This window comes from Geospiza fortis, unplaced genomic scaffold (genome assembly GCF_000277835.1).
Source record: "Geospiza fortis unplaced genomic scaffold, GeoFor_1.0 scaffold102, whole genome shotgun sequence".
NCBI classification, from domain to species: Eukaryota; Metazoa; Chordata; class Aves; order Passeriformes; family Thraupidae; genus Geospiza; species Geospiza fortis.
The window spans coordinates 346,199-358,772 of NW_005054373.1; the positions used below are offsets into that span (position 1 = coordinate 346,199).

General features: G+C 40.9%; 1 protein-coding gene across 2 annotated transcripts; it reads right to left on the reverse strand.

Moving 5' to 3' along the window:
- Positions 1–68: 68 nt before the first annotated feature.
- On the reverse strand, positions 69–12,534 carry MEAK7 (MTOR associated protein, eak-7 homolog). Of its 2 annotated transcripts, none has more exons than XM_005424761.2 (8): positions 12,329–12,534; positions 11,012–11,188; positions 8,253–8,483; positions 7,643–7,787; positions 6,565–7,005; positions 5,236–5,354; positions 4,235–4,414; positions 69–3,224 (listed from the first exon to the last, which is right to left on the reverse strand). In XM_005424761.2, exons 2-8 carry the CDS (start codon positions 11,177–11,179, stop codon positions 3,090–3,092), a joined length of 1,419 nt encoding a protein of 472 aa, XP_005424818.1. In that variant the 5' UTR covers positions 11,180–11,188; positions 12,329–12,534; the 3' UTR covers positions 69–3,089. The 2 variants fall into 2 exon arrangements, with proteins under 2 accessions (XP_005424818.1, XP_030916010.1); XM_031060150.1 differs by having other exon boundaries at positions 3,087–3,224; positions 4,235–4,330; positions 5,286–5,354; positions 12,329–12,452.
- Positions 12,535–12,574: the final 40 nt, after the last annotated feature.

Here is a 12,574-nt window from a genome sequence, read left to right on the forward strand (position 1 = left end):
GATCTCTGTTCCAGAAGGCTGAGCTAGTCCCAGACAAAAGAAGAGTTTCACACCTGTACAGAAAAATCTATTGTGCATAAACTGAAATTTTATTTATTTAAATCAGAATCATTTTTATTAATAAAATCTACATTTTAAAATGTTACTGACAAGTATCTGAGTGAGACTCGTGATTTAGACACGTCCTTTAATGTTTCACTAGAAGAGTGGAAAAGACCTGCCTTGAAGCATTTCTTTTCCTTCAATCTGTAGTGTTTGTGGATTCCCAGATATCCAGCCTTGACTCAGCAAGACTTACAAGGAAATTGTGGAGAGCAGGGAACTGAAGTGCCAACCCTCAGTTGTCAGTTTTTGTACCTGTGTGACTGACAGGAGAAGAAGGGAAGGCTGATCAGACCCAGTGCTCAGCAGAGGATGGATTTAATGGGAAAGGGACTCATTTCCAAAGAGCCTGAGAATAAAGATGAGTCAGGAACAGAGCAGGGATGTTGGGTTTTGCAGCTGGGCCAAAACTGCACGAAAGAGACTGAGCTGTTCAGATCATAGCTAAGCCCAATGCTGACAAAAGCTTGCTGGACATTTTTAGGTGCATGAGCATGAAGCCCAGATTTCTTAATCATTAGGCTCAGGTTAAAAAAAAATTGAGTCTTTCTCAAACCCATCTTTTACATTTAAAGAACAATTTGGAATAATCCCATCTGCTGGTTGGATCAGTGGTGTCCTAGCAAATAATGCTTCACTGAGACATTTGCTAAAGTGCCAGTGTCAGTTTTCTTCTTGCCCCAGCTTAACACCTTCAAAATGAAGAGGAAGAGTCTCAGACACAAACTTGTCAAAAAACTACAATTTCAGAGGTCACAGTGCTATGCTGATAGTCACAAGAGTTCAAACAGGATTATATTTTGGGTTCATAATCTAGAAAGAAACAGCTTTACTAATACTCATTAAAAATCAAAGAAAACCTGGCCACTGAAATATTTTTGGTGGAGAGTAGCTTTGTAGAATTCAGGTTTTTCATACCCTTGCAGATGGCTTCAGTTATCAAAAACAAGCTTCTGCCTTGTAATGGAAGGAAAATAAAGCCTAGCTGTTTATTTTATGTTTAACAGCAGAAATTCAACTGTCTCATCCTGTATGCCATCTACATGGGAGTGTTTAATAGGCTTAGTCACTGCTAAGTGAAAAGGACCTCTGAGACTCATGGTGGGAATTTGAGAATATTCAAACAAAAGCTGCTATCACCACACTTACAGACAGCATCATGTACTTACTACTCCTTACATTGTAAAATTTAATCTTTTTAATATTATTTATAGATAGAGAGAAGAAAATTATACAAAAGTATCAGTGCAATTGTTCTGATGCTTATTTTTTTTCTGTGTGCTACAAACTTGGGGGATTATCTGGTTTCTCTAAGCAAGTACAGCATAAAAGGACATTCTCCCAGGCCTTTCACAGCACTCTCTGTACTGCAACAAACAGCATGTAAATGCCCCAAGCATTAGTTCAGGTACTCCATAACACACACAGCTGAGTCCTAGGATGCCTGGCTGGAGTGATTTGTTCATGCTCTCCTTTCAAAACTAAATTCATGTCGTTTAATACAATTTTCACAAATGAGATCTACGTTAAGGCACGAGTGCAGATTGTTCAGAATATTCAAATCTGGCTCCCTATCAAAAACAACAGGTGGGGGGAAAAAATCTCATACAAGAAAACACCAAGGGAAAGGATTTTAAGGAAGGCCACATGAGCAGAAATTATAGAATTCTATTGTTTTTCTCTAAGCTGCAAAGAAGACAAACTCATGCCAGGACAAAGGAGATTGGACATAGTCCTTTTCCTCAGGAGGAGAAAAACCGACAGTCAGAGACACTGATAACCAAACACTTGTTGCTGAGTTAGAAATTGCAGCCCCTGGTACAAAGGGTTATTTTTGACAAGTTAATTACACATAGAATTAGCAAGGTCAAATTAATAATTACTGAGAGATGGGAACTAATTCAAGTAGAAAAAGTCCTGAGTATAAGAGACCTGACAAAATTGGTGCTGACTGGTGAAGAGTCACAAAACAGAGCACAAACCCCAATAACTGCATTTCACATTGTGGGGATCCTTTTCCATAACAAAGTAATGATTCATTATGTGGAAATAACGTGTACTGCAGTCTTCTTTAAACATTTCACAGACATAACCCTGATTTTTATTTCTTTCACAAGGTATCTGCAGATCCTATTCTCAATTAAGTGTGGCTGCTTCTTACTCAACCTTTTTTAGAGCCTGATCTTTTACTCCAGTCTCATGAGGCTACTGAAGAATGTAACTTCTCTAGAGAATTCTGCTGGAGGTATTTTTAGGATAAATATGGCTCCAATGATTCTGGTCTAAGTTTAAAAAGCAACAGACAAGTTTCTGCAGAAACAGATGAAGAGAGCTGCACTAAGGATAGTGTAGTACTGTAAAACTTGTTGTGTAACATCCTGCAGCTCACATGGAATCACTTGCTGAAAATCTGACTTAGAAAGCTTGAAATTTAATGCTTTAACTGAAGCAATGCAGATTTATAGCACCCTTCATATGGCATCATGTGGACTATTCTATGTTCAGCAGTGTAAGACATTGTTATAGTTTATAAGCTTTGCTGACTAATTTCATTACATGCAAATAAATATGTGCAGTTGAGGTATAAGAGCTTTAATCAGTGTCTGGAACAGGTTTTATAAATATATAACTATGTACATATCAATTCTCCAGGCCAGAAAGCCATACTGTCAATAACTTCTGCTGCTTTTAATTCAGTGTGCAGACATGATCTATGGGGAATGAAAGCAAATTCATATTCAGCTGGAGCTCAGCCATGCCTAATGATTATGTCCCCAGTTAATTCTTCTGTCCTCCACAGACAAAACCCTTCAGGCAGATTAGTGCTTTACACCTAAATATTACACAAGTACAAGGCTTAAGCTTTGTCCCAGACAATTAGGTACATTCAAGGAGAAAAAAGAAAAGGAAAAAATATCTTGTCCAAGGAACATCACCAGCACTTGAAGAAAACAAAAGTGAAGTTTTTACATGTTACTGTGGCTCCTTTAGTTCTCATCATCATCACCTTCATCCTCTTCCACGGGCTCCCGCAGACCCTCGCTCTGACGGCTTTTCCCAGCCATTTCCAGCAAGGCCTGAGCCTGAGGATCCACATCCAGGATACTCTTCTTACCTTTCTTCTTCAAAACAAAACAAAATACAGTCAATTTAAAGGGTCAGTATCAGGCTACAGGGAAGACACACTCAAAAGTCTGTAAGTGATGTGGTCTGCATGCTTGGCACAATGGAGAAGATGTGTTTCCAATTTCAAAATTCACAAATACATCAAATGATTTTTACTGCTGCAGCTACATAAAACAGCCATAAACTTTTCCTAAGATGACAGTGAGATATTTCAAGTTTATTCAGGTTACAAGCCATCCAGGACATCCTGGTTAACCCCACCTCAGTCTGAAGTGCTGATGTGAGGTTTGTAAAGAGATCCAGTTACAATTCAGCATATTCTGTAAACAGTTTGCTCTGTTTCTACTTAGAGCTACATGTCCAGTGGAGTCAGGATATGTGAATTTCATTTGAAAAGAAGTAAAAATTAAAAAGAAATAAATTTTAAAACCCCACTAAACTGTACAGACCAGACAGTTTGATCAGAGAATAAATTGCAGGGATAGAGGAGACTGGAGAGAGGGTTTCTACTCATTCCCAAAAATAAACCATGTGCAGAAACACTGGCATAAATCTATTCACAAAAGTTCATGCTAAAACAATAGTAAATTTAAAGTTACTGATAAAGAAAGCTTTTGGATCTCTTCTTGAACCATAGATTAGACTTTACTTGAGAATTTCCAGTGCTTTTAGAAACTCTGGGTTTTACTGAGCCCCTCCAAGGAGGTTCCTCCCAGAGACCATTCCTCAATATTGAAAATGTCTCTTAAAATTCAAAGTACTGCTATTCTGACTCTATCACCTCATGGCTCCTGATATTCTTTCTTGTGGCAACCTCAGTAATTCCACTACAGCTCTGCTATTTGGTGCTACAAAACACATGGCACCACAGGGCCAGGCAAAGAAAATATTCACTACAATGCAGAGAGAGTGTTTAAACAGAAAACTGCAGCCGTGAGCTTTGCATTCACATCTTCTGTTCCAACCAGGACACAATTTCACAGGTTCAATTCACAATTTCACCTACCCCTGCACTCTCAGGGGCATCTCCCACTGCCCAGACTTCCATGGCATCCAGTGTAAAATCCTCTTTGGCTGACAGCTGGGGGCTGTTGTAGGTGGTGCAGCGAGGTTTGGCTTTGCTGTGGCCCTTCCCATAGTCACTGTCTATCCAGAGCCCAAAGTAGCCATGCTGCCCACCCATACCCTGTGGAGAAAAGCAGCACATTAAACACATCCTGCACAGGGAAAACAGACTGGCAAAGTCAGGAAACCTGAGAGTAAGCTGCTGTGGTCAGTATTTATGCCACACTTCTGTGGAGAGGTGAAAAAAGGGGATACCCACATCTACTATTCCTGAATACAACTGAGAATTTACCTGAGTGATACTGCCCTACCTCTGTGCTTCACAGAATACAAATATCTGTCACTTGTGCCAGAAATTAAACTCCTGGCTTTTCTTTATTGACTATTAACAGTTCCATTTCAAACAGAGTGGCAGTGCTCAGGTTTGTTGCCTCCTTTCCATTTAGGGAAGTATCTAGAGAAACCAATAATGTAATTTGATGTTGTTCACTTTTTCTAGAGCAAATTAATTCCAGCCCGCTGGAAATCCCCAAATTTATGGGCACATAATGCTCCAAAACTGTGAAGTATTTCCAGGACAGGTGGTGTGTTGTAGCTCTGTAGAAACTCCTCTGCATCTGGAGAGCTCATTTGTGAATTTGAGTAGGAGTAGCTCCTGCCACTGTCATCACACAGCAGCAGCAGCTACTTGCAATGTCTGCACTCTCATCCTGCTGGGCTTTCTCCTCCATAATTCCAAAAGCAGTTGCTGTGGCAGGGAGAGCAGCCAGTGGAAGAATCCTCAGTTACACAGATTACTGTTTTGTGCTGCTTCAGGCATGCACATTTCCTCAGAGAATAACAAGTGAAATCAATCTGCTCTCAGAAAGAAAAAAACCCACAAAACATTTCCAAACGCCAGCCACAAATCCAATTTCCAAATCATCATTTCTGAATACTTACAAGCCCATTTGGCATAGTCTGTTGGCCATGGTTTAAATACATGTAGTGGTCATTGTACCCTGTGTATGTGTATACAGCCAGAGTGGGGAAAACAGAAAACAGAAAGCATCTGTTGTCACCTGCAAACAGAGAAGCACCTCAGGTCAGACAAGAGGTCAAGCAATAACAAATAAATTAGAAAAAAATAATTTAAGCTGAATAATTCAAAGACAGTGGCTGCCATCTCAGAAAGCCAGTAGATCCCCCATCAAGATTTATATATATTTTTTTACTCTCAGTGAACTCTGTACGGTCACAAAAATCAATGCAATTACAGGCTGTGATCAAGGGCAGAGTCAGAGGCACCACTAGGACATTATGTCACTATGTCACCTACCTCAGACTGCATTATATCACCTAAAACTGGCCAACTGACAGATCTGTACAAACTGAATGCAGACATCCCTAGCTCTGACTACACTGATAGATAAATCAGTTCAGAGTCAATGATTTAAAGCAATTTTCACCATGTCCAGTTCAGGATTCAGAGGCACCTGTGGTGTGCTTGCCCTGTAAGCTATGTATGTTTCTCTATCAGGAAAAAATACAAGGAAATGGATGTGCAATCAGTGTAAAATAATATTATACCAACTGTCTGAAGTGGTAATTTTCAAATACTCATTTAGGACATGAATTGAGTTTCTAATGTAGCCAGAGTGAGGATTCCCAGCAACATTAAATACCCATAGCCCATGATTTTTTTTCACAAATCCATCACAAACATTCTTTCCAAAGAGTTCTTCAAAAACCTTCTCTTCTCCCTCAAAGTTTTAAGGGAACAAGAAGTTTAGCTTGCCCAAAGAATCCTCTGGCTGCTGGATTTTACAAGGGGAACAAAGACAGTGCACAAATGGCAAGAGGAGGCTTAGGTGTTCCTGATGGAGGACTGCCATCCTGTGGTCAAATTATTTAGAAACTAATTCATCATCTGTGATCTACTTCATTCATTTTCATTTGATTTTCAACCTAAGCAGCTACAGGGCTTGACAGATTTCCCTGAAAACTTGTTCTGTGGTCAGTAAGTCCTGCAATTTTGAAAGCCTTATCAAATAAAAAACTATAAATATTAATCAGCAACATGCCTGACTGCCATGCTAAGAATAACTCTGCGTGTGTTTTATATTCTTTGAAAATTAGTGTTATTTTTGTCACAGAGAAATTCACTTGGAAGTGTAAGAAACACTTTGTGTCATTAAAGGGACAGTATCCATTAAGGGGACAGGATTCTTGTGCCTGTACAAAAACCAGGGAATTTACCAGAGATACTAAAGAAAGAAAAGTAAGTTTTACCTTGAAACTGTGGCTTCACCTCCCAGGAGTGAGATGCAAACCCACCAAAGAGGAAACCATCCAAGTCCCTTATGATCACTATGCAAGGACCTTTGTTCACTATATGGGCACAGAGCTGTGAGAAGCTTTCCCCGTGGAGCCTGGAGGAAAATAAAAGCTGCCACTTGTGCTGCATCTCTGCAGGCAGGTGGGAGTTGATGTAGATGATGGCTGGGATGTCAAAGAGACTGACAACTCCTCTTCCTTTGATGCCTTTGCAGTGAGGAACCAGGTTGAGGATGTCATTGGTTTGGTCTGGGAGGGAATGCAGGACGTGGAGGCCTTGCCTGATGACAACACTGAGGAAAACTGAGATCTGGGGAACTCGGTACACCCAGTCCTCAATGACACTTTGGTCAAAACTTGTCTCCAGCAGCTGAGAACCCACGGGTTTTGTCCCATCTGAAGAATAAGACACACAGGGAGAGGAGTAAGTCTCCTGTCTGGAAAATAATCCGGTGATTTTTAAGTGTAAACATAATGGTCCATTATTGTAATGGACAGAAAACCACATAGGAAAGGAGCCAGGAACAGTAAAATGTCAACATTAAACAATTTAAACAAATGCAACCATAGAACTGAGAAACCTTTACTTGTGGCATTCTTTGATTGGGCTGTCATGATTTAGAAACAGACTTTGAGCTACAACTCATGAAGTGTTCTTTACAAGACAGCAAGATCTGTTATTACAACAGTGCAAAGACAGACCTATGCTTTATAAAAGGACATAGCCAAAAATACATGATAAATTTTATTTAAATAAATATTATTTAGATGCTCATTCCTATCACTTGCAAGTCAGGTATTTGTAAAATAGACATGTTCCATGACAAACGAGGACTTCAGATCAAATCTCACTTGAATTTAGGGGCGAAAGATGGTAAGGTTAAATAATTAAAATTCCAATGTCATTTTCTAAGCACTAGGTTTGAAATTTTGGTCTCACCCTTCAAATTCAAAGATGTGACCTAAAGAGAGAAATTCTCATGAGATCACTGATTACACAAGTTCTGGGGAAAGCTCAATCAGGGCTGCTTACCTGGAAGCTTTAATTCTGAGAGCAGCTCAGAAGCCAAAGCTTTGACTCCACTTGCAGAATCCCTCGTATTCTCCAAACTCCAACCTTTCAGCTCCTTCCTGTAGCTCAGTACGTGGACTACAGATGTGATCAGATCCTCTGTGAACTTAAAAAGATTAAAACATCACTATTTTGGTATTTAAGTGAAATTTCCAGGAGCTTCAAAGTTCTGTCTGAGGATAAAGTCAAGCAGTAGTGATGCTGTAATCCCAAAGGCAGAAACATCTCTTGCCATGACAAGTCAGGAACTACAGAAATGATATTTCAGTATCATAGGCCTTAAAAGGATCCTTTTTCAAGTTGTTTCATACATGTTACTTCACAAAGCACCTCCATAAAATAGAGAATGAAAGAGGGAGGGGAAGGTCAAGTTTTGCAGTGTAGGAGCTGCTAGTGAATTACTGTTCCCTGATACCTCAAAAGTTACATAGTTGATCCTGCATGAAAGCTCTAGAAAGCATTTTACAAAGTTCCCAGAAGTACCAGCCACACCACAGCCCTTGCTGGCTCTTAACCACAGCCCTGCTGCTCTCTTACTGTCCCCCCAAGACACATTTATCTGCTTGTTTACCTCTTGGATTTGTTTGCCCTTCAGAGGCCCTCCCTTCTTGGCGATCATTCTCATTATGATGCTAATCTTCTCATCTGCGTTCCCTTTTAAGAGGTTTGACATAAAAATGACAAACTGCTCCTTAGCAATCTGTTCACTGAGCCCAGCTGATTTGCCAGGCAGGTCAATGCTTTTCATTCCATTGTACAACCGAGCAGTCATTGCCTCTGGCAGGGGCTCCCGGGTGTGTGCCTGCAGTGACAGAAACAGCAAAGAGCACGTTTCACAAATGAGGAATAACTGATGTGTTCCAGTTAATCTGTACTGACATACAGTATGTAGTACCAGCAATAAAATTTTGTCAAAGAAGTGCTTTGCCAAGAGAAAAACTAAAAATCTCTATTTTTATAGTGATATTTTTAGTGAATTAGGTTGATACTGTTTTCTAGAAACACCAGGGACTTCAGGAAAGTCAACACTGTAAAGTCTTAATAGGATATTAGCAAAGGGTTCTAGGTGATAACTCTGGTGCAAAGGTTTACAGCTCTGCCAGTAAAACATTCAAAACTGTGTTTTAATTCTGCTTTTGATAGTGCAGCTCACTTAAAAGCAAAGTGGAGTGTTTTCCATATCTCAGTTTTGGCCTCAAGGCAGTGTTTAACCCCACATACACGTGTAGAAACAATCCTGGAAAATTTCCCCCTACATAGCAACTAATTGAAGCACAGATCACCTGATTTTTAAAAAGCATCCCTGGTGTTAAAGAGAGTCAAAATCAGCACTTATTCATGTGGATTGCATGTTTGGCCCTTTGAATTGAAATCTAGCTGGAATATATCATCACTTATCACAGCTCTGTGGGAAAGATCTGACTCTGGATTCAAAGTGTTCAAGATAATTACAGAGTTTAAAAATAAATCACCTCGAGTACATGCACAGAGGAGGGGGTGATTACCCAGTGTCCTCACTGTGCACAGAGGTGTGCTGAGGACCTGCCTTGACTCTTCCACACGGGGTATAACTCAGTGGGGACTGTGCTGAAATCAGTGGAGCCCCACGTGCCTAAAAGCCCAACTGCAGCTCCACTCAGGGGAGCTGCTATTGCTGATTCTGGTTCAATACCACTCCTGGGAAGCCACCTGGGCTGCTGCTATTTGCTGTTAATGGCTGTTGCTGGGCATGAGAGATCCAACACCCTGAGCCCTGTGCTGCTGGCACTGACGTCAGTGCCACAGCTCCCACTGATTCCAGCAGCAGAAATAGCAGCCACAGCATCACATCAGAGTGCTCCACAGCGAGGGAGGGATGCTCACAGGGGGTACAGCTGCCTTTGAGAGGCTTTCTAAAAATCCTCTATGAGCCTCAAGTGGGAGAGGCAGCAGGGAACACAACTAAAACATTATACTCAAGGGTTTTTTACTTCACACTGCTGAATTACCTGCCTACTCCCTACCTAATCCCATCACTTCACTGAACTTTTTCAGTTTGCTTCTAGCTATTCCAAAGAGTGGGCCTGGGGTGTGAAAAAAAAGAGTTGTGTAAAAAAGGAATTCTTAATAGCCATCTAACTCACACCTCTGACAGCTTAGAACCCTTGTTTTAAAAAGGCTTCATGAAATTATCAAGAGGTTCCTGCTCCACCTGCTTCCCAAGCTATGCAGCGCAGCCTGTCCTGGCCCAGATGCCTGGGGCCTCGCCAGTGGTACCAGATTGTTGTTGGATCAAATCTGTCACATCTCAGTCCAGACATGAGGCACTGTCACCTACGAGGCAGAAATGCCATTGCCATTCTCCCTGCACCCACAGGAAGTCTTCCAAAAGATTTTAATTTAAGCTGGCAAACAAAAAAGCAGAAAGGGAAAAGGCAAATGTTCATCAAAGATCACACTGATCTGGGGCAAAGCTAGAAAGAGAACTTCTGCCAGGTCCCAAACAATTAACAGGCACCAAGGACAGTGGATGAACTACTGCTGAAAAATCAGGCAGCAGGAACATCATTTCCAAACTTGGTGCTCCAAAAAGTGGTGACAGCTCACAGCCAGCCAGGCTGCAGGAAGGCTGAAGCTGGTCTGTATGCACAGGCATTGCTGAACACCTTAAAATAACCTGCTGCTTTCAATGAGCTTTAATTGGACTCCATTATCTGTGTAATATACATCAAACTGCACTTTACCACCACATTCATTTGGCCACTTAGTTCCTGACTAGCTGAAGTTATTAAGGCTCCCAATTACTCATTTTTCTCTTTTCTTGATTAGAAAATGAATGCAAAGTTAATCAGAAGCATAATGCATGTTAATTAGCTAAAACAGGGAGCCACAGCTTAATCAAGTCAAATTGAATTCTCTCCTTTTAGTACAAGTGAAGAGATTAGAGAGAGTGATATGTCAAGGGAGACAGGCATAACCAAATAAAAATTGACTTTGTGACAGCTTCTCAAGACAATCTGTAAATGATCCCACACTACAGACTCCAGGGATAAAAATATTCTTCCCATTTTTCAGGTCTCTGTGAAAATATTTCCACACACCCTAACTTACTTCAGAATTATGAAAACTGCAATGGATCCAAAAGTGCAATTTAAGAGATAAATGCAAACCTGAAGGTCACTACTCTGGTTAAACTGCAAGAATAAGTTAAATATCCATCCTGCCCCAGAATATGAAAAATTAAATTGAGATGAGCAATCCTTAAAAAATACCACATCTTTATAGTTTATTTCTGGAATTCTGTTCAATGCACTACATCCCAGATATATGATGAATAACAGACTGTCTTACCTGTAGTGCTGCCAAAGTCACAGTTTTCTTTGCAGCTTTGGCATTTTTTGCTCCAGCTGAGCCACTGGATCCTGATAAGGTGTCAAACAGTCCATCAATGTCAGACTGCTCCTCTGGAAGAAATCTGGAAAGGTGATTCTGATAGGCATTGCTTTCAGCATTCCCCATCTTTTCAACCTGAAGCAAAGAGAAAAAAAAATAAAAAAAAACCATTAAACACAGAAAGGTATCACAAGGGCCATGAAAGACACATCAAACAGACTGACATACCAGTGCAAGCTTTACAAAAAGAGCAAACTGGCAGCCTTACAGGAAATTATTAAAACTACTGTTTAGTCTCTGTATTCACCAAGGCTCAATGAACCTGGAGAACATCTGTGAACAGTAAGTGTGCTTTAAAAGCTGACAGTCTGACAGCTCTTGGCTAAAACCACCCTGGCCACCAATGCCAACCTCAGTCAAGTCTCTATCAAATGGAAAAACCAATATGATCTAATGGTAAAATTAGTTTACACAAAGTGACCGTGAGTTTGACAGCTGGATTACATCCCTAACATGAAGGGAAAAGCCTGATAATGGATTAGTTATGACAGATTATGCTGCATCTTTCTGGTGCATTAATGGACTGAACCTAAGTTTGCCAATATGATGTACTAAAGCACCTTCACTGCAAAGTCTCTGAAAATCACATAAGAGTGGGGTTTTTTCATGGACACATTATAAAAATAATTTGAAACAAGGGAACAAAAACATTCAGGAACACAACTTAAGACCCATTAAAAACACAGAGATTTATATGAAACCAATAAATCAGTCACTGGGAGTTGGTACCCACAGAATTAAAACTGGCACTGGGCAGTTTGCTTGGGGTTTCTTTGTTTCATAGTTTTAGTGGTAAAACCATTTTTGTCAAAGTCCCAGGAGTCACCTGCATTACAGACTGATTTTTAGTGTTGTCTGGGCCACGTGCTCTGCCCTTCTCCTTGGAGCAGCACAGCACAGACCTAACAGAGCCTGAAACCCCAAATTCCACCATGTTTTGGTTTTTTTTATGATGGGATAATTGGGCAAATATAACAACAGTGACGGCCACCACTGCCAACAGCCTTCCCACCTGTCTGGGGAAGACACAAACCTGGGGTGACAATATGAAAAATATCAGATATGGAACAAAAAGATCATTTTGCAGGGGTTTTTTCTGCAAATTCCATATCCTTCCCGACACCTCTCCGTTGTAGACGAAACCATCACACAGTCCTTCCTTCTGAAGGACACACTGTTGAGCCCAATGGTATTTCTGTCGTTAACTTTGTTTACCGTAGACAAGAGGCCGGGTTGTGGCTGCTTCACCTTCAGGCCTAAAGCCTTGTTTGCCTGAGGAAGATGCCGATCGTGGAGTAAACACCGAGAGGTGAATGGAAGCCACTGCAACCTAAAAAACAGACCGTGGGCATGTTGTTAATTTAAGCAGCGAAAACGGGGCTTTGAAGGGTTTACTCCCGCTGTGCCCAGCTCAGCCCTGCCCTGCCCATCCTCCGCAGCCGGTGGCAGCAGCTCCCGCCC